Here is a 23382-nt window from a genome sequence, read left to right on the forward strand (position 1 = left end):
CAAAGCAGATAAGCAGCGTGGCTTAGTGGCAAGAGCACAAGCTTGGGAGTCAGAGGTTGTGGGTTCTAATCCTGACTCTGCCACTTGTCTGCTGTGTGACCTTGGGCAAGTCACTTAACTTGTCTGTGCCTCAGTTACCTCATGTGAGCCTCACAAGGGACAATCTGGTTACCCTGTATCTACCCCAGCACTTAGAACAGTGCTCAGCATGTAGTAAGTGCTTAACAAATACCATAATTTTTTTTTACCATTCTGCACTGGAAAAGGGAAAGAATAGAAAACATTCTTCCCACTTTTTCACTCCTACTGTCCTAAGACTTTGATTCTGAAGTCCTCCCAAGTCACAACTGACAGCAAAATAAATTTAAAGGTTGGATTTTAAGGAACATGAAATGCTTGACCACTAGACATTAATGCCACTGGAACTTAAATCAACCATTAATACCCTACTAAGATGTGCTTTCAATTTTTAAATGTAACACCAACTCATAATTGGTTCCTACTCTGAATCCAAAGGAGAGACTCTAGTCAGAGCAAGAAGTTGAAATAAAGTATGGTAGGAATGACTGGTATGGTAAAAGATGCTCTCAACTGCTGCCAGTCTATCAAGTTAGAGTCCTCTCTGTCCAAGAAGTCCTTTAAAACCCAACTCAAACCAACCTATTTGACAGAAAACTTACGTGGCTTTTCCTTCCCGCAGGAAAATGCAAGATAAAGAAAACTGCAAAGTGGCAGATACAACTTTTTTGGACAATGGCTTGAATTTTAACTTGACATCAGTCTGCGTAGGCATGGGACTTGCATATTGTTTCATATTGATGCTGCTAGTGGCGAGAGCTTTTCTACGTCCAGAAAGGGATTCCTGAAATATAAAAAATAAGCATGCAATTTGAACCTGCTTTTGACAGCAAAATGAAATAATCCTTTTATGATAAACAGAATCTTTCTTTAACCACATAGATTTATTCTTCCAGGTAAGTCCTCTACTTTATTAACCTGAAGAATAAATATACTGTTAAAGCCAAGCATATGCACAGAGGAACCCAGGCTCTCTATTCACAAAGCAAAAAGTACTTGTAGATCCAAATGGAGCTGGCAGCAAATACCCCAAATCCGGAAGATTCAAAATAACAAGCTGCAGGGGGCTGAAATCTAACAGGTTTAGGAGCAGTGGAGAAAGAATTAAGGGCCAAGAAGACAAGAGATGCATAACAGAGAAAGAATCTGGCTTAATTTGGAACTCCTCAATTCTCCAGCTTCAAAAATCACAATTGGCTTTTCATGCAACTTATTAACGAAATATAACAGATGAAAATTTATGTTCATTTTACCATATTTTGATGAAAAGAATAATTGAGCAATTTAGCAATGAGGTGATAAGAAAATGTTAATCGTACAGCTTTAATTCTACATTGGCAGAAATATTGAAAAACCTTTAAAGACATCAAAAATCTACTGTAAACTTGATTTTACAGCTACATTTTTCCATGATCTACAACTTAGTTTTGAATGAGAAATACTAATTCAATCAAACATTAAGCAGCCTTTCCCAAGTACTTGACATTTCTGCCCAACAGAATAAATCAGAATGTAATGTGTCATCCCTAAAGAATACCTTGTTTTAAAAACTAGTTTTATCTGTCAGATTATGCATAGCAATATTCTACAGAACTATTAGTGCATGTAGATTCCTTATGAATGAATTTCAAAAATGCATCAAACACTTGAGAAGGATTTAGGTCCTCTCAGAAGAAATACTTAAGAATATGCAAATACTCTCAACTGAATCAAGTTGAACAGATGCGACTATCACAAACAATACAAGTGTTCTTTCCCCGGCCGCTACTGTCAATCAAAGAATGAGATTAAGGTCCAAGGTTCTGACAACGTGTAAAATGAAAAAGTATGATCAGGGAGTTTCAATTTATTACACCAATATGAACAATAATCTGTTATTGTACCTTTAGAATAGCTAAATACTATTGTAATATGGAATTCATGGTTTACTGTTGCATCTGCCCTGGAAACAACATACGCAAGTTGAAACTATGAAAATGGGAACGACTACCACGTTTCTAAAAAGACAATATTCATCCTTAAATGGTAATGATGTCAATTTATACGTCAGTCAGTCAATAGTATCTATTGATAGCGTAGTGAGTGCAGAGCACTGTATTAAGTGCTTGGGAGGGTACAATACAACAATAGACACATTCCTGTCCACAATGAGCTTACAGTTATTACAAGTAAAGGGCAATCTGAAGTAACCATACTTAAAACTTTTTTAAAGATTCATGACAATCAATCAAAATTATTGAGCACTTACTGTGTGCAGAACACTGTACTAGGCACTTTAGAGAGCACAATACACTAGAGTTGACAAAAATGATTCCAGCCCACAGGAGCCTACAGTCTAGTTGGGGAGACAGACATGAAAATATATTACAGATAGGGGAACTGGGAGAGAATACAGATAAGTGCTGTGGGGCTGAGGTGGGGTGAATATCAAGTACTTAAAGGCACAGATCCAAATGCACATGTGAAGCAGAAAGGAGAGCTGGTGGAAGAAATGAGGATTTAGTCGGGGAGGGCCTCTTGGAGGAGATGTGATTTTAATAAGGCTTTGAAGGTGGGGAGAGTACTGGTCTATCTCATAAAGGAGGGAGTTCCAGCCCAGAGGAAGGATGTGGGCAAGAGGTCAGTGGCAAGGTAGATGAGAGTAGGGTGGCATTAGAGGAGCTAAGTGTGAGGCCTGGACTGTACTAGGAGATCATCAAGAAAAATTAGGAGGGGGGAAAATGCCTTAAAGCTGATGTTAGGAAGTTCCATTGGCTCAAACCAATTTAAAATAAAGAAGATGCTTTGGTAATCTTAAATTCAACATTAAAAAACTGTTAGGCCGTTTAGTCACTGTCCCTCAAATGACTGCAAGAATTAAATTAGCTAATGACTAGTAGTCACCCATTTACCAGTGATCACCAAAAACAGCTTGTGGTTAATCCAGAAAACACTGACCGCCGGCAAAGATGTGAGAGATTTTTAGAGGAGGTAAGGTGGACAGGAAAGGAATGAGGACATAGGCAAAATAAGAAAAAAAGGATAGTGACGGTGGCGAGGAGACAGCTCAAAGGGATAGGAATACGGGGAGTGATAACCGCTCCACTGCGGTTTTTTCTCTAATGCTAATTTTAAAGTTAATTATTACTTATTTAACTAATTGTTAACTAATTGTGCTGTTGTCATAATCCCTTTTGAATTATGCAGGCTTCCATTTAAAAAAATATGTAAGAAAAATCAGTAGTCTGTGTTGGCAACAATAATCATTCATTCATTCAATCGTAATCACGAAGTATCTGTCACATTTTATACTAAATCAAGTAGTAATCCTCCTATCACAAACCTCAACATGTCTATTAATTTCACAACTATAAAAAAAACACAATTATCTAGAATGATACTTCTCATTAACCAGGTATATCAGGAGCATCTTTTTAGAGAAGCAGCGTGGCTCAGTGGAAAGAGCCCAGGCTTGGGAGTCAAAGGTCATGGGTTCGAATGCCGGCTCTGCCACTTGTCAGCTGTGTGACTTTGGGCTAATCACTTCACTTCTCTGTGCCTCAGTCCCTCAAAATGGGGATTAAGACTGTGAGCCTCACGTGTGACAACCTGATTACCCTGTATCTACCCCAGCGCTTAGAACAGTGCTCTGCACATAGTAAGCACTTAAATACCAACATTATTATTATTATTTATTTACATTGCTGTCTACTTATACTGATGTCTGTCTTCCCCTCTCTAGACTATGAGCTCATTGTGGGCAGGAACTGCCTCTCTTTATTGCTGTATCATACTTTCCCAATGGCTTAGTACAGTGCTCTGTTCCCAAGCGCTCAATAAATATTATTGAATGAATGAATGAATCTCTCATTTAGCGAAACTATTCTAGCTCACACTTGACTTCAATTCTAGGTGACCTGATAGAACTTTATCAAGAAATATCTGCTTTAATGGTATCGTCTTACCGATAGCTAATAAATGTAGAGAAGTCAAAATCTAACTTTCTTGAAGTCTGGATGCTGGTCCTTCGAGCTGTGTCATAAGCACCATGTTGCTTGGGCCATGCTAAAAAGTTCACTGCTTCACCAACAGAGCAAAATGGAATACTAAAGAATTTAATTTGGAGCCTAGGGAGCAATTAAATGCTAAAATAGACATGCTCCGGGAGCTCTCTCAACTGTAAATCTTAATTAGAAACTATATCTGCTAAAATAACCAACTTAGATGGTCGGATGGAAAGGCGGTTTGGGAGGACACATGCAAACGGCAGAACCTATACTAAAACACTTTGATATTGTATCCTAAACATTCATAAATTTCTGAATTACTCAGTTCCACGTTTGAATGAAATATGTCATAAAATGAACAGTCCTAAAATGTGTAGCATTTGAAACATCAAGAAATGGTTTTGAAGAGTACTCTGAATATAAAAGCATTTAATTCTTAAACGATTCAACCTGCCTACAATTGCAAAGCTACAATATTTAATAACATCAATCTCATCTCAAATCTCTAAACCCTCCCACATACAGCCAGAAAGAACAGCAAACACTGGGCAAGTGAATATAACAAGAGGAGGAAGGGAAGAGCAGATATACAGGAGGACAGTAATTCAATCACTCGGTCAATGAAAACATAAATTATGCCACTCAATTTAAAATTCAGAGGCAGATATCCACATTTATGAGGGGGAGATCCACATTTATGGAGGTGCCTTCCCATTTGGGGTTCAGAGTTTCAGAGGAGATACCACCTTCCGCCTGATAATCACTGCTGGAGACCAGCCTGCTCTGCATGTGGAAAGGAAAGCCACATAGCCTGTCCTTTCATCTAAAACAGTGGCAGAGCCGAGCTATTTGTAGCCAGGGTCTTTAGCCTGTGTGGGGAGGCTTCCAGGATCCTAGCCTCCTATCCTAGTTGTATCTGTATCCTTCTTCCTCTTAATGTGTGTGCATGTTTTACACACTATATTGTACACTCCATGACAGTAGGCTTCATGTTTTTTTTTTTTACCTCTATTGCCCAGGAATTTATCCTACAACACAGCATTTGAATTTCCCCAAATCCCCATGTCAATTACCCCAAAATCACGTGGTGTCAACAATTATTTTAGTGGGTAACATGGTAGCTAGACGGAAGATGACTCAAAAACATCTGGAACAATGCATACCTTCAAATATACCATGTGAAAGTCACGATGGTTGGGAAAGAAGGCTTATTTCACCTCAGATTTTAACTTTATAAAACTTGAATTCTAATAATAATGTGAATAATGATGGTATTTGGTAAGCGCTTACTATGTGCTAAGCACTGTACTAAGTGCTGGAGTAGATTCAAGGTAATCAGGTTGTTCCACGTGAAGTCTTAATCCCCATTTTACGGAGGAGATAACTGAGGCACAGAGAAGGGAAGTGACTTGCCCAAAGTCACACAGCTGATAATTGGCAGAGCCGGGATTTTAACCCAAGACCGTGCTCTTGCCATGAGGCCATGCTGCTTCCCATAACAGCAGTACTGGTATTTACTGAGTGCACTGAATAACACTATCATGGTGCCACGAAGTTTAAAATGTTTCACAATACATAGATCCATATATTCTCCAACTTGCATAACGAAAATGTTATAGAAGAAATGACTGTACTCACTCCAAATTTAGATCAGTCCTCAGCCTACAAAAGGTGCTCGGTGAATGTTACGACCGTGGGACTATTACAAAGCACTGAGATAGCAGGGGGAGTGAGGACAGACTCTAATCAGTCCTTCATGCTGGCACAGAGCATCTTACACTGTCAGTCGATCATATTTACTGAGCACTTAAGGTGCGCAGAGCACTGTACTAAGCACTTGGAGAGTGCAATATAACAATAAACAGACACCATCCCCTACCACAGCTTCTACATGCAAGCATCATTTCCACCCCATTCATAGCACCCCAACTAACATAGCTTTTACTTTGGGAGAAGTGATGCTTAAAATCCCTTTAATTGGTGAGGGTCTTTGTAGCCATACTGCCACGCCCCCCCCACGGTCACCATCCTTGCTATGATTTAAGTCCAAGGAAGTGGGTAAGTGAAGGGAAAAAATCTTTATACTGGAGTAAAAAAAAGTATCAAGCCACATTTTATAAGTAGATGTGATTTTTGGATTGAGCGCTCATAATGACCTCCTTTAACCTTACAATACTATAATTTACTTTGATGGGAAAATGGAAATAATATTACCAGATCAACTTTGAAGTTAGGTCCCAAATCAATCAGCCCAAGGAACAGCAATATAATTGCTGGGATAGTGGGTTGGTAATTAATACGAAGCTGGCTGGGCTCAACCCAGATGAGTGGCTCAGTGGAAAGAGCCCGGGCTTGGGAGTCAAAGGTCATGGGTTTGAATCCCGGCTCTGCTACTTGTCAGCTGTATGACTGTGGGCAAGTCACTTCACTTCTCGGTGCCTCAGTTACCTCATGTGTAAAATGGGGATTAAGACTGTGAGCCCCATGTGGGACAACCTGATTCCTCTGTGTCTACCCCAGCACTTAGAACAGTGCTCTGCATATAGTAAGTGCTTAACAAATACCAACATTATTATTATTACCCAAAGAGTGGATGTAAACTAAGCATCAAATCCCAGTGGATCCAACTTCACATTGCGGGGGGCTGGTTTAAGCATGAACAATGTGGTTCCCAGAGCATAAAAGTCTAAGTAATGTCATTATTGGGTCACAGAAATCTACCAGATTATCCAAAGCCTATATAATGATGGTCAGATTCCAGGCCTTGCAGGATCCGAATGTTTTTGGCAGAGTTTTAATGCTTCTGAAAGTTGCTGATCTAACTGGACCACTAAGCTTGCCAAGTAGCAACACAGTGGACCCTGTTTTTATGGTTTCAGGAACTGGGTGGACTGTTCTTGATCCAGACCCTTCAGGAGGAGCACAAGCAGAACTTGTTTCTTCTCCCTTCCTCTGACACTCACCTCTACATCCTTTTATATTACAAGAAGGGAACATAAGGACATTGTTTATAAAGGGTTTTAGGCTTTTGGAGGTAGGCACTATATAAACACAATGTGCTGTCAAAATTATTCATGAGATGAAACAGTTCGAGCGCTTAGAACAGTGCTGGGCACATAGCAAGCGCTCAACAAATGCCATCATTATCATTAAGCCATGTAGGGGATAGTATCTACTTTGCCGTGCTTCATTTTCCTCATTGTAAAGTGAGGAATCAATACCTGATCTCCCTCCTATTTAGATTACGAGCTGGATGACGGACAGGGACTATTTCCAACCTGATTATCTTGTATCTACACCAGTGCTTAGTAAGATGCTTGGCACATAGCACTTATAAGCGCTGAACAAAGACAACTATTAGTAGTTTTATATAATTATTAATACCATTAACAGTTGTTTTTGCTAAGCACTAATAACAATAATAAAAAAGTACAAGCTCTAAAACTGACTTTGACTTGGATAACACTATTATAAAGGAAGGGTTATTTCAGGTTACGTGACATGCAAGATATCTCAAATTTTTAAAATCGTAAATGCTCCTACTTTTGTACAGCCATTATAATTCTACTTCAAACCTTCTGCCAATCACCTCGAGGCCTAAGGGCAGGGTTGAGCCTGGTATGGCGCCCAGTACACTGATCAAGCTCAAATTATAACAGCAGCAACCACAACAACCACCAGGTTTCTGCATGCAAAATGATCTGATACAAAAACAACGCATAGTTAAAAGTCAGTAGAATTAAAACAGATTTAGAAGTAGTATTTGAGGAGGTTTGTTTTTTTTACTTTAAAATAAGACATTACAATAAGTGTGTACTAGAGTTGGAAGTTAGAGAGTCCTACAGGGCCACCTTAACTTCTTACTGATCAATATTTGGAAGAGTGAAACACTTTCATCTCAAAGTAGTCTTTAGTTTCATTAAGAAAAGATTGATAAAACCATTGATTAGGATCAAAAATTTTGGAAAAGTTGCAGAACTACTGGCTAAACAGATGCTACCTAGACCAACAGAGCCTCATCTTTTCTTCATTAAATACACAGTAGACAGAAAAAGAAACCTGAAAGAACAAGATCTGTTTCCAGTGAGAAGGCAAAACTGGAGGTTAACCAAGACTCTGAGAAACGTAATAAATTTCACAACATCAAAAGATGGAAATCACACAATCACATATAATAATTACATTCAACAAAATACAAACGGCAAAACTCAAAATATATGGGAAAGTTAATGAAAGCCAAAGTTTTACTTTTGAAATCTGAGGGAAATTTAATTTAAAAACTCATAAAATGAAAAGTTGCTCATTTCTTTTTTTAAAAAAATTAATGGATATGTTTGAAGAGTGAGAGCTGGGGAGGGGATGAAGATATAAAGTAGGTAAATGAAATCTTTGCATAACGATCCAACAGACCAGGGAAAAAGACTCCTATCATAAAAAATGACAAAATATGAAATGGCTTGTTTATATTTTTCTTGTTCAAATCTGTCATTCCAGTCAAACACAATTTATCTCCTCCTCTCCAGTAAATCAGTCAGTATGTCTTCTTGGTTACTACTAATCATATACATTTCTGTGATCCATTTCATCCCTGTACTCATGAAATTCCATTTTAACTTTTCCAATCAGAAACAACATGGCCACACCAATAAATGGTGTTTCATAAAATCAATTTGCAAATGGGTATATCCTTAAAAATATCTGCCCCAAAATCTGGTCCACACCTCACCCTGTTGGGGAGTATGCAGCCAGAAATAAATGAACACCTGCAGGGGCTTTGACATTTCTGGTGATGGTTCTGACCAAAGAGTAACTAAGGGTATCTTATGTGATGACAAGCTCAGGAGGCATACTAAAAATAATTGGCAAGTAGATCACTCAATCAGCTCTCCCCATTCTACTTAGCCTCACTTATTTTCCATTACAACCCACCTCACAAACTTGGCTCCTCTAACATCCACCTACTTATTGTACATCTATTTCAATTCACTTACTGACAACCCCTTACTCACACCTTCGCACTGGCCTGGTACTCCCTCCCCTTCCAACAAACCACCATTCTCTCCATCTGCAAAGCCCTACTAAAAATCATTATCCCCTCCAAGAAGACTTCCCTAACTAACCTCTCATTTCTCCACCCTATTTGCTCTCCCTTATAATAATAATAATGTTGGTATTTGTTAAGCATTTACTATGTGCCAAGCACTGAGGCATCGCCTATGCACTTGTGTCCATCCCCCCTAAGTACTTTGATATCCCACCTCCAGCTCCACAACACTTACATACATATTCCCATATCTTGTCTCTTCCTATATCTGTAGTTTATTTTTAATGTCTATCTCCCCCACTAGATTGCACACTTCTTGGGGGGCATTGACTGTGTCAACCAACTCTATTGCATTGCATTCTCCCAAATGCCTAGTACAGTGCTCTGCACAGAGTAAGTGTCAAAAAATATCATTCATTAATTGACTGACTGTGGGGAAGGCCCAGTAGGGGCACAGGCAACTACTTCATAGCCTGTGGTGTTATGGCACAACTTTGACTCTATACTGGGCACTTGGGCCATAACTGACTCTAGTACATACAATTACTGAGTGCACTTTGCTATGCACAGTACCAATGCTGAGCCACTATCTCAGCAGCAACACAGGCAGGGATGAGAATGAAAGTGAAATTTCACAAACCATTAGCTCTATAATCCATTCCTTAATAATAATAATAATAATAATAATAATTGTGGTATTAGTTAAGTGCTCACTATGTGCCAGGTACTGCACTAAGTGCTGGAGTAGATACAAGCAAATTGGGTTGGACGCAGTCCCTGTCCCACTTGGGACTACCAGTCTTAATCTCATTTTACAAATGAGCTAACTGAGGCACAGAAAAGAAGTGACTTGCCCAAGGTCACCCTGCATCTGTGACAAGTGGCAGGTTCAAGTGGGTTCTTGGTCCAGATGTCTTCGTGATTACACTGATGCTCATCCATCACTTATAATGAAAGTCTCCATCACAAATCCATGAGAGAAAGGCTGCATCGTGAGTGAAACTCAGAAACTCAACTTTAAAGAGTGAGAACTTTACAGCGCTTTAATGATTTTTTTTTCCCATATTGACTTTTATCACACTGCTTCATTTGAAAAACTAAGGAAAGTAATGAGGACCATAATGTGAATGCTTTTCCAATGGACAAATAGATATAAATTCAATGGCTCTATTACCTGGCATATATGTGAAGCCCATAAAATGGTACAACCTAAAATATTAATATCCTTCCACAAATTTTGCATTATCTTTCATTAAAATCAAAGACAATCGCTATGAGCACTGTTATTCCTTGCTATGTAAATGCATACAGAAGGTACTCAATGAATATCTGCTTTGTGGAATTATCTGTTCTTTGCTTAATATACAGAGTGCTGATCAACTCTCCCCAGTCCCTTTTCCATTCTTGCTTTCCACTCCTCATTTCCCACTATGTCCCATTACTGTTTAGTTTGTCTGTTTCCTCTCTACTTACCTACTTACTGTTAGCCCAGACCTCTCCTTCCAACTCCCTACATATGTAATTCTGTAACTTTTTATTCCAGAATTTCTCCAACCACATCTCCCATTTTTCCTCTTCAATGTCTGCTTTCTTTTCCCAAAATTCCACTCTTCCACCCTTGTTCTTTCTCACTTTATCCCCTTGGGGTGTGACAATGTTCGGCTTCCTCTCTACATCCTGACATTCATTTTCTCTGGCTCTCTAGTCCTCCAGCTTCTTTTCCCAGCACTTCGGTGTGCCGTTGTCCTTTCTTCCTGCTGCTCCAAGAAGCCCTCCTCGGAACCCTCACACATATCAGGACGCTGCTCAGGGGGCTAGCTGAAGCTTGCAACTCATGGCACGTGGGCCATTCTTTCTTTGACCTCTGCCAGTCTCTTCCCTACATCATTCAGGCCCAGCTGTATGGAGTTCCTAGATCTCACTCACCTCTTTCCCCCCAACCCTCCATTTCAACTCCTGCCCTGCCCGGAACAGAGGGCAGGTGAACAAACAAAACATTGGTCATTTCTTCTTGTTTACTGGACTGAAGAAGGTGGAGAGCAGAATACCGTGTCCTTGTGAGTAACCTTGCTGAGCAGCACTTTTTCAAATGTTTACTGATAAATTAAAATTTGCTACCATTTTTGTTTGTTCAGCCCTAAATGTGAGTTAATTCGTTTATTCAATCGTATTTATTGAGTGCTTACTGTGTGCAGAGCACTGTACTAAGTACTTGGAAAGTAAAATTCAGCAACAAATAGAGGCAATCCCTGCCCAAAACAGGCTCACAGCCTAGAAGGGGGGAGACAGGCATCAAAACAAGTAAACAGACATCAGTAGCATCAATATAAATAAATAGAATTATAGATATATGCACATCATTAATATAAATAAAATTATAAATATGTACATATATGTATGTGTGTGTGTATATGTGTATATATATATATATATATATACATACAAGTGCTATGGGGCGGAGGGTGGGGCAAAAGGAGCGAGTTGGGGCGATGGGGAGGGGAGGGGAAGCAGAGGAAAAGGTGGGCTTAGTCTGGGAAGATCTCCTGAAGGAGGTGAGCCTTCAGTAGGGCTTTGAAGAGGGGGGGGGGGGAGTGTGATTGGCAGATTTGAGGAGGGAGGCATTCCAGGTCAGAGGTAGGACGTGGGCTAGGGGTTGACTGCGGGACAGGTGAGAACGACAACGAGGCATGGTGAGACATTCCTTGTGGGTTCATTCAGTTTTTCTTTATACAGTTTCAAGTGTCTAATACAGTAACCCATGCAGTAGAGGTGCACAATATATATTTTTGACAATCATATTTATTGACTCTGTACAGAGCACTGTGCTAAGTGCTTGGGAGAGTGCAATAAAACAGAGTTGGTAGACGAGAAGACTTATGATGATGTCTGCCATCCTGAAACCAAATGATCTTCCCCCCAAACTCCCTCACTGGGCCCCTAACTTATCTCTCACCTACATGCCCATACATATACCCTGCATTCCAGGCCTAGACTCAGCAGAAAAGCAGGTTTAAAAAACATAGGGACAGATAAACATACATACGTATAGATAGATACATGTAATGACAGTGAAGAGGCAAAGTGAAAAGGAAGCAATGACTGTATTTTACTGTACACTGTCAAGAAAGACTACCATAAAATCAATAATAATAATAATAATAATAATTGTGGTATTTGTTAAGCACTGTACTAAGCGCTGGGGTAGATACAAGACAATCAGGTCCTACATGGGGCTCACAGTCTAAGTAGGAGACTTAATCAATCAATGGTATTTATCAAGCACTTATTTTGTGCAGAGCACTGTACTAAGCACTTGGGAGAGTACAATATAACAGAATTGGAAGTCACATTCCCTGCCCACAAGGAGTTTATAGTCTAGAAGGGGAGACAAACATAAATATGAATAATTTACAGAGATGTGCATAAGTACTGTGGGGCTGAGAGTGGGATGAATGTCAATGCTTAAAAGGTACAGTTTCAAGTACATACGTGATACAGAAGAGAGAACAATTAGGAGATGTGAAGGCTTACTCGGGAAAAGCCACTTAGTAAGGCTTTAAAGGTGGGAAGAGTGGTGATCTGTCATATACAGAGGAGGAAGGAGTTCCAAGCCAGAGGAAGAACATGGGCAGGGAGTTAGTGGCGAGATAGATGATTTCGAGATACAACAATAAGTGCCATTAAAAGGAGCAATGGGGGTGGACTGAATTGTAGTAGGCAATCAGTGAGGTAAGGTAAGAGGGGGCGACCTGATTGAGGGCTTTAAAACTGATGGTAAGGAGTTTCTGTTTGAGGCAGAGGTGGATGGGAAGCCATTGGAGATTCCCAAGGAGCGGGGAAGCATGGACTAAACAGTTTTTGTTTGTTTTTAGAAAAATGATCCAGCAGCAGAGTGAAGTAAAGCCTCGAGTGGGGAGAGGTAGGAGGCAAGGAGGTTAACTAGGAGGCCAATACAGCAGTTGAGGCAGGATATGATATGATGACTGCTTGGATCTGCGTAAAAGCAATTCAGATGGAGACAAAAGAAAAATAACCAGTAAAAGTGGGCAGAGAACAGAACAGGAAAAGACACCTAAACAAGTCGATTTAATGTAATTACATCACACCCTGAAATTAAGTTTCACTTGTTCAAAGTTGAGCATCTGTGAGTACCGTGCATCCGTATGAGTCTACAAAGAAATGAAAAAAATGAGCTATGGTGGGAATCTTCTCATTGTGCCTTGTTCTCGCCTGTACCGCCATCGACTCCGGCCCACATCCTACTTCTGGCCTGGAATGCCCTCCCTCCTCAAATCTGCCCTTCAAAGCCCTACGGAAGGCTCGCCTCCTCCAAGAGGCCTTCCTAGACTAAGCCCCCCCGTTCCCTCAGCTCCCCAACTCGCTCCCTTTGCTCTACCTCCCTTCCCGTCCCACAGCACTTGTGTATATATGCATATCTACAATTCTATTTGTTTCCAATAATGCCTGTTTACTTGTTTTGATGTATATATAGCTATAATTCCATTTATTTATACTGATGCTATTGATGCCTGTTTACTTGTTTTGATATCTGTCTCCCCCTTCTAGACTGTGAGCCTATTGTGGGCAGGGATTGTCTCTCTACTGCTGAACTGTACTTTCCAAGTGTTTAGTACAGTGCTCTGCATACAGTGAGTGCTCAATAAATACAACTGAATGAATGAACTGACAGACTTGCTTCCTCTCTAATTTGTGCAGAGCACTGTACTAAGCACTTGGGAGAGTACAATATAACAGAATTGGAAGTCACATTCCCTGCCCACAAGGAGTTTATAGTCTAGAAGGGGAGACAAACATAAATATGAATAATTTACAGAGATGTGCATAAGTACTGTGGGGCTGAGAGTGGGATGAATGTCAAGTGCTTAAAAGGTACAGTTTCAAGTGTACAGTTGATACAAAAGAGAGAACGACTAGGACTCGTCTTCTCTAATTCGCCTAATGGCTTAGAAATGTTATTTGCCTGTAGACTCTTGGCCATACTGTAGGGTGAGTGTAGCTCACATAGTTCATTCAAAAAAATCAGAAAACAAAGAAAAAACAGGATTTAGAGGAAGAAGACAGGAAGATTTGCTCACATACCCAATCTCATGAAATAGTCTATCCACATGTTTCTCAACTGACTAAAGAGCACATATGGAGCTAACAACATAAAGAGTGAATGAACTTTTTAAAGATTAAGAACAATCAACACACTTACTGAAGACAACATAAATTGACACAAAGGGAAATTTTGAAGTTTTACAATACTTCATGTTGTGGGCATACCCATCAAAAGAGAAGCCAAACAACTTTTTAAAGCATAAAATGTGCTTTCTCCTCCCATTTCTATAATTCGAGGGAAAAAAAAATCTTCTGAGCAAAGAACAAGCTTAAAAAAATTCAAACCCCAAAGGGTAAATTTTGGTAATGTATAATCACCTGAAAATGGGCTGAACATCAAAGTATATTTTAAACTGTAGCTCTAACATGACAGAAATAACACAATATTATTTTCTATAGAATAGCCCATTACATTTAACAATTTTCTAACAGCCTTGAGCTGCCTTCTGCACAATTGTAACTGGAGGACCAAAAAAATCAAGAATGACTCCATTCTCTTTAAAGATCCGGAGCATTAGAATGCTTTAACACACAAAAGAATTTGGTAAGAGCTTTGAAAGGATTTCAGGAGAATTCTAATGAACAATGTAGCAATCAACTCAGTCACAAACAGCTGATAAATAATCTTCACTAAAATTTATTATAAATTAAATTGGAAGAGACTGTTTTGTGTTACATTTCCTTATATCTTCGCTGATTCCATGAAAAGGCTCTTGTCACAAACAGATTTAATTTTTTTCTATGTTCACACAAGTTAGTTACGGATGATTAACAGGGCATTCATTCTTTATTTGCTTTGGCTGAGTCCTGATCTGTGTTATGTTAGTATGAAGGAAATACTTCACTTTGTAGAAGAGATATGAAATGTTGCTTATTTAAATACAGACACGCGTGCTAAAAAAGGTTTATTCGTTTGGGACCTCATATTATGCTGACAAAGGTAGGAGTGTTCTTTAATATTATTTTAATCTGATTCTCAAAACTTGTAATGGTGAAAATGTTTAGACTGATTCGTTTTTGCAACAAGAGTTCAGTTACCATTTTTTCATGTTCCAATCTTGGTATGACAGCAAATAGTTGATTTGGCTAAAGGGATCGAGATTCTGCATTGTCCAAATGGACAGGCAATTGTCATATATCGAGTAATAACCAAGAGTGATTATTCTATTTGTAATTATTTTAAACAAGTGCAAGGAGAATACAATTTTTATTGGAGTTAAAAAATACACCTTAAAAAGAAACAAGTATTTCATAGAAAAGGCTTCATAAAAATGTTCCTGTGATTCTCCTAGCAAGAGGTTCAAATACAGAGCTTTGGAAAATAGTACGACATGTCAGCTGAAGAAATATTTGTTTCTGCTTAAGTGAACAATGTTGTAATAAGATATTTCCTTGCAGAATAAGCTTTCTTTGTGTCTTACTATATGAGAAATAAGATTTCAAGTGCAAAATAGCACTTGACTACAGTTTCAGAAGGTCAATGTGTAGGTGAATTTTTACATAGCCGGAATCTGAATAAATTTTTATTAACATTACTTCCAAAAAAACTAACTCTCCTACGAAATTCAGACACAGCTTTCGTTTTCAAGGAATCAGTAGCCAGTAATAACATGATTCAAAATAGTGCTTTCAATTAGTTTTCCACTTAGGAAATTCACTGGCATCTAGAAGATGGCAAAGGAAGAAATGGAAAATTTGCTTCTAGTAAGGAAAGCAAATGGAGAAGTTTTAACAGAGCGAATCAAGGAAAATTAGCATACTCTTCCATCAGCTCCAAATCTTTTTTTCAGGTTCCTCTCATCCAGGTGTTTCCCCTCCTCACTCTTTATCTTTACAGACATAATAAGCATTATATTAGGCATCAGTTGAAATTTCCTTCTAATTTCTTGGTTCCTAAAATATCTCCTGAGTATGTTCTAATTCCTAATAAAATTCTTATTAAATTTTGGCTTCTCATTTGTGATCACTTTCAATTTTTAATCCTCTGACCATGAATATGCATACTACAAAATACCACCTCCTAGCTCAACCCTGAATCACTGACAGAACAGTCCCTGAATTGAAAGGGCTATTCCAAAGTCCAAGGAAAGATTAGGTCTTAAAAATAAACAAATAATATTATAAATATAATAATTATATTTAGGTCTGGATATTTCTACAGGGTCAAATCATCACTGGAGTGAATCTCACAGCTGAGTCTGTCAGAGAAAGGTGGCTCCTCAGAATTCACAATTGGGACAGATTATATGGGCTTAAGACATTATATGAACCTTTAGTCATTTTTTTATGCATCCTCTTATGGATTTTATGGTAAGCATACCAATTCTAAGATCAAATTAACAAATTCTAGTCATTGCTTCTACAAATTTTAGTCATCTTACAAATCGTGCTTGACAAAATTAAAGACTCAACATATTATATGCAAATAGTCCAGTCCAGTATCTATCATTTCAGACCTTGACCAAAAGCCCCCAAAATGCAAATTGTCAAAGCACATAATATGTACAGCCTATGGCTTCAAAATTAAGGATGATTTATCAGTCATGTCAATAACAATAATAATAATAATGGTATTTGTTAAGCACTCACTCTGCGTTAAGCACTGTTCTAAGCGCTGGGGTAGATAGAAGCTAATCAGTTTGGACACAGTCCCTGTCCCACATGGGGCTCACAGTTTTCTTCCCCATTTTGCAGTTGAGATAACTGAGGCACAGAGAACAGTTATTCATTCATTTTTATTGAGCACTTACTGTGTGCAAAGCACTGTACCAAGTAATACTAATCATTGGTATTTATTGAGTGCTTACAGTGTGCAGTACTTAAGAAGGTACAAATACAACAGAGTTGGCAGACATACTCTCTGTCCACACTGAGTTTACAGTCTAGATATTAATCCCTAAATGCAAAAGTCCAAACTTCAAAGGTCATCACCCCTGCCTGCTTTATTTAATAAGAATCATTAGTTTCCTGATGAGCTTGAGCACGGCACCCATACATTCTAGAACAATACATCTGATGTTCTAGTATAAACCATTGCTGGAAAAGAGAAACTATGAAAGTCGTCACATTGTCCATATTGCTTGAATGACTGTTCCGAACTAAGCTTATTGAAAGTAAAATCTCTCCTTTGGACCACCCTGCCAATAGTGAAATAAACTGAGATTACTGACGTAAAAAAATAGAGAGTACCTTGGCTATTTGGTGCATAATTGTCACACAAGGGCAACTGCCACGTTAAGGCAGAATCATTTTGTAGCTCACATAACTGGAAATTCATGCTGTATTTTTTAAATTGCTTAGGCAGCATCTGCAACCCTTTAATTAATTACAGCAATTGACATACCTTAAAAGTAGATTCACATATCTGAAATAATACTGCCCTGTAAGTAATTCTTGTAAGCCAATATTAATCCAAGTTTAACCTAAATATGACCAAGTGCGTATTCTTATTATTCTTACAGTACAAGCAGACAATTTGGTATAGCAATCCACAACTGAGTGGGTGTCTCCAGAATACACTTAACTTCATGAAATGATTGATTCCCAAACATCCAGCCATATAAGCACATAATATAGCTCGGTATGAACTTTTAGATAAAACACACCATTATAGGATGGGATAAAGAACGATAAATTAGAGATAATAAGACTGCATTTTTAAAAGAAGCACAACTCAAAATTAGAACTATAATATCCATATTTATTACATAAACAGCATTCCACATTTGACAAAGCAGTAGTCAAAGCGTTTGACCAAAAAGCATTAGACACATCTCTGCAATTCACTATACAGAAACAGAGACCATCAGCCCAAAGCTTGTTCCCCAATAATTATCAAATAAAAGTCAATCGTATTTTAAACAGAAAAAAGGCAAAACAAAAGATTATAAATTTACTCCCAATGCCCCTTCCAATAAATTCTGCTTAATAAGACAAACTAAGGCTCTTTTGATAGTGTTTTTTGCTTTTGTACGCTTTGATACTTTCTTTAGTTTTCTTTACTAGGCTTAATTGGAATAAAACAATGCAAGAACATTGTTTGATTTCCTATTTTAAAAACGCTGAAAATTTAATAGCTTCATATTACTGAATAACGTCATTCAAAATAGTCAACACAACTTCATATGTACTCCAAAATGAACCCTTAATAAACGATGACATTATAAGGAGAAGCAGACTAAATTCTGTGCTGCCAGTTACTCAGACTACGGTTAAGTTTGTCAACAGCTTTCAGAAAGTAAATCTAACAGAATCTACCATTTTCTCCCACAAAACCTTGACTTGGCAATCCAATACATTTGGTAATAATGCAAGATGAAATATAGCAAATTAAATTCTTAATTTTTATCCAAATGTTATATATTCAAGAGAAGCAGGTCCTGATTAAGAGCAGCAATACAAACGCAACCACAAAGAACAAAACCTAAAATACTATAAAGATGAACTACAGATGAGTTGCAAAATTTCCTTAAATTTAAAGATATTTTTGCTTACTCTTCAACCTTTACTTAACACAAGTAGTTTCAAGAAAGCAGGTAATAGCGAAAGAAATGGTCAGATTTTAATAATACTAATATAGCTGCTCTACATATAGACTATATCTACGACTACCTATACTTCAGGTTTTACGCATTTCTGAATAAATATTATTTGGATACAGAAATGAAAGCACCACACAAACTACAGGATTTTCAGTGAATTACAAAGCAGGCTTTTCCTTTGAAATTGAGTACCATGGCATTTAGCAAAAATGTAAAAGTGGGCAAAATTAGAATTATTCTAATGCTTTATCACTAAAGTAATATAAAATTATATCTTGGAGTAGAATAAGAAGTAGAGATTTTTAGCACAAAATGTTACACCAAAGTGCTAAAATGGGTTAATGTTATTTGTTCTGAGAGTTGATATTTCAATGAGTTATATAGCTCAGTTCACAACATACATGGATGTTCCAAAAGGTCAACAATTGTGAAAGCCTTTAAAATGAGGAAGGCTTATATATGCCATGCTACAAGCATTCATAATAGGTATAATATAGATTACATGATAAAAACTGATTTCTATCATCACAAAGACTTTTTTCAACTATTGTGATGAATTCAAAACGCTTACTGTTGCAATTTCTCCTTGTTGGGATTTTTCCTAAAGGTGAATTTATATAAATCTTAAACTTTCAAATATTCCCAAAAGCCCACACAGTAAAAATACACTTATAGACAGGAATTTAGCCTGGAACTATATTTTGACACTCTAGCAACCTTCACAAAACACTGCTTGCTTTCTTCCACCCAACTGAAAGCAACTTTTTCTTTTGCTTTATTCAGGTACACAAAACCACACCAAACCAGAACAAGTCATAACAATAGTACATATTTTTACCACAATTTTATTCCAGACTTTCACATGGACCCTGTCTGAAAGGCTGGCCTGCATCGGTGTCCAAAATTTATCTATCTAGTGGAGTCCATTTAAGGCGTGAGTTTAGAAGCAAAGATGATACAGGAAATGTCAATAAATGAAAACCATTTCTCTTCCCAGCTTGATTTGGTAAGACAGGTCAGAGGGCAGCTTGTTAACAAATGAGCTATGAGTGGACTAAAGGAATCAATATGTAGAGACAGTTTGGAGGAGGTTTTTTTGTACCAACTTTGAAGCCTCATGCTCACAAAATAAGCAACAGTGCTATCTTGCAAGTATCTTCACTAAAGAGTCACAAGGATTCAGATCTGGAGCAGCTAACTGAGTAAAGCTAGCTGAGTAAACTGAGTAAAAGCTCAGTTTCGTGTGTACTGACAAGCAAAGATGTGGGATACGGTATTTTGCAGATGGGTAAAAGGTGGCAAGTATAGCAGTCAGAAAGGTTTACGCACTGTACTCCATCGTGAGCCATTAAGCTCTAAAAAGATTTTACTGTGTGTTTTGGCTTCAGTAGCTATTTTCTTTAAAGTCTCACAAAGAACTGGAGTCTGATCTGCTGTAACGTGCCTCCCCATTCCTCAAAAATCTCCAATGGTTGCACGCCTAACTCTGCATCAACTAGGAACTCCTCACCATTGGTTAGCACACTCAATCAGCTCTCTCCCTCCTATCTATCCTCACTCTTCTCCCACTGTAATCCAGTCCACCCCTTTCATTCAACTACCTGCCTAACTGTGCCTCCAGCTCATCTCTCGCCTTCAGTCCTTACTCATGCTCTTCCTCCTGCCCAGAACTGGCATATCTGGCAGGCAATAACAATAACTGTAGCATTTGTTAAGCACTTAATGTGTGCCAGACACAATATTAAGCGCTGGGGTGGACACAAGCAAATCAGTTTGGACACAGTCCTTGTCCCACATCGGGCTCACAGTTTCAATTCCCATTTCACAGATGAGACAACTGAGGCATAGAGAAGCAACGTGACTTGCCAAAGGTGACACTAGAGACAAGTGGCGGTCAGGATTAGAACCCACGACCTTCTGATGCCCAAACCCACTATGCCATGCTGCTACTCTACCACCAGCCCTACTAAAATCATATCTGCTCAAGGATATATTCCCTGACTACTCTCTCATCTCCCCACTTTGTTCTCCCTCCCTCATGCATCACTTAGGCACTTTAAGTTGGCTGCCTTAAGCACTTTGATACTCACCCCTCCGCCCAGTCCCACAGTACTGGCAGAGATGGTGTCTACTAACGTTATTGTATTATACTCTTCCAAGAGTTTAGTACAGTGCTCTGCATACAGTAAGCCTCAATAAATACCACTGATTGATAGACATAACACCACCTATTTCTGGTATCATTCAGGGCTTGGAAAGGGGAAGCACTGTGGAAAATAAATATGTCCATCATAATTTCTGTCATACAGAGTCATAGGTTTCATTCTCCCCTCTAGACCATAAGCTCCTTGCGGGCAGGGATCGTGTCTATAAATTCTACTGCATTGAACTCTCCTAAGCACTTAATACAGGGCTCTGCACACAGTAAGTGCTCAATAAATTCCAGTGATTCATCGAAACACCCAATTAAACAGCAGTGACTTCCAGGTTGGTACCTAACTTAGATATGATAGATAAGGTTAAAGAAAAGGGTCCATGGGAATGAGAAACTGAATATCATGGACTCAGGTAAGGAACCCAAGGAAAGAGCTTGAGTGGCTCTATCTTTTCCATGCACCTGCTTCATTCCCTGTATTTAATTGGAACTGCCATGCAGGAGTACTGTGTGATAACCACATTTCTCAAATTAATAGAACTTATGTTAATTGATTAAAAGAAAAGAGGAGAATGAAGGTACCTGGTTCAATGTTCAGACAGGGTGGCCCAAACTCTATAAATTTTCCATCCAGGGAAAACTGGATATATGTGCATATGCCTCTGCTCTCTTTTTCTTGCTTGACTCAACCAAAGTGAATGCTATCTTGTCCTGAGTCAGTTCATCTAGTCAGAGGCATTCCAAATACACAAACTGGCATGATAAACCAGGTCAAAGAGGGATGAGGTCAAAGAGTGCCCAGAAGCCACATATACTCAGCAAAGATTAATTACACGATGCTGATGATCAAGTGGGAGGAAGTATCAAAACCCTGAATGACAACAGGCAGTGTCCATCCTTAGCACAGTGCTCTGCACAGAGTAAGCGCTCAACAAATATGACTGACTGATTCACTATTGATTGATTAGCCATATAGGCCAGTCAACCTCACTATTCATCTTATTGCTATATCTATTGCTCTAAAGTGCTTCATAGTCTACTAGACGCTCAATGACTGTTTAGCTATAATCCAAGAGAAAGTTGTAGTTGGTCAACAATTGACATTTAAGGAATTTCTACTTCACAACTTTAAGTGTGAACCTCCACATTGCCTTTCCTATTTAACAGCTCTAAAACAGCCAATTAGCATGGGGCCTCTCCCTCTCTGGCAAGAAGGCTCAAATTTCACAGTCAAACCTGAATTTCAGGATTGTAGATTCTAAGACCAGAGTCATTTTAAGTTTCTGGTTTCTTTTTTTTTTTTAAAGTTTGATTTTCACAATGGAGAAATCCATCACAAATATCAAAAACGACTCTGAAGAATACTACTGACACCACCTACTGGCAAAATTGTATTTCCTTAACTGAAAAGTTTGATTTTCAGTTAGACTACATCATGAACAAAAAATTCTTCTTTGATTGACATAAGCATAGTCGACACCACCCCCTCCCCCTGGGCCCCAGCAAAGCTTGGAAACAGCTTAATCAAAAGAAAAAAAACCCACATAAAATGGTCAACTTAAAAAATTCTGCCATAACACCTACTTCCACTGAAATGAGCATTTCCACACAAAAGTTGAGAAGCATACCATTTTGTTACATTGGGAATTTTTTGAACAAAGAAGCAAGATTGAGTTATTACCTTGTTGAGAATGTATACATTTCCAGGCCAATAAAATCACACCATTTAATTAACATTAAAATTATTTATTACCTGGCACTAAAATTGAATTCTTTCTTAATGCAGAATGGAAAACAGATCTCCAAAGTCACTGACCCCCACTCAAACACACTTAATACAGTATTTGGGGGTAAAGAAACTAGCAAAAAAAATTCCCAAGCTTAAAGAATTGCTCCTTAAATATTAGCCAGTTCCCTGTGAAGCATTTTATATTAAAATTGGATAGCTCTAAACATTACACATACTAAAAGTATTGTTTGACACGGTGCCATTTTGATGATAAATTGCAATCTACAGCTCAAATAATTCTACCCAGGGATTAACATTTCAGAGGCTGAGCCAGAGATTATGTGTGTGGATCTTGAATTTCATCATCTCCCTTCGGCACAATAGCTTATTCTTCCTTTTTTCATCTATTCTCTCATGAAGGGTCAGGAAAGCTTAGCCTTGCTGTTGCATTCATTTCATCTTTACATTAACCAGATACCTTGCCGTCTTTAGTTCTTACGTGTTATTCCATTACAAATACTGCAGTGCACTACGCTAGAGCTAATGAGGTATGTTCCAAATCAAAGGGTGCCATCAAGTGGCTATAATATACTACACAGCATTTCACCAAGTTGCTATTCAGGTGAACCTTATCTAGACAAATAAACTCTGACACACCTTTAAGGGGGGAAAAAAATCCATCCTTAGGAAATTCAATTCCTCTTTTGATTCACAACCCAGCCCTGGCT

The 23382-nt window shown here is 38.4% G+C and overlaps 1 protein-coding gene across 9 annotated transcripts in view; it reads right to left on the bottom strand.

Moving 5' to 3' along the window:
* The window catches only part of EHBP1 (EH domain binding protein 1), a 227147-nt gene that overhangs the window by 146146 nt on the left and 57619 nt on the right, over positions 1-23382 (bottom strand). For all 9 annotated transcript variants that reach the window (XM_029071573.2, XM_001511071.5, XM_007672051.4 and 6 more), the window contains exon 6: positions 681-862. In XM_029071573.2, the coding sequence (XP_028927406.1) occupies positions 681-862 (182 nt within the window). The remainder of the gene's footprint in view (positions 1-680; positions 863-23382) is intronic.

Source organism: Ornithorhynchus anatinus, chromosome 9, assembly GCF_004115215.2.
Source record: "Ornithorhynchus anatinus isolate Pmale09 chromosome 9, mOrnAna1.pri.v4, whole genome shotgun sequence".
Taxonomy (NCBI): domain Eukaryota; kingdom Metazoa; phylum Chordata; class Mammalia; order Monotremata; family Ornithorhynchidae; genus Ornithorhynchus; species Ornithorhynchus anatinus.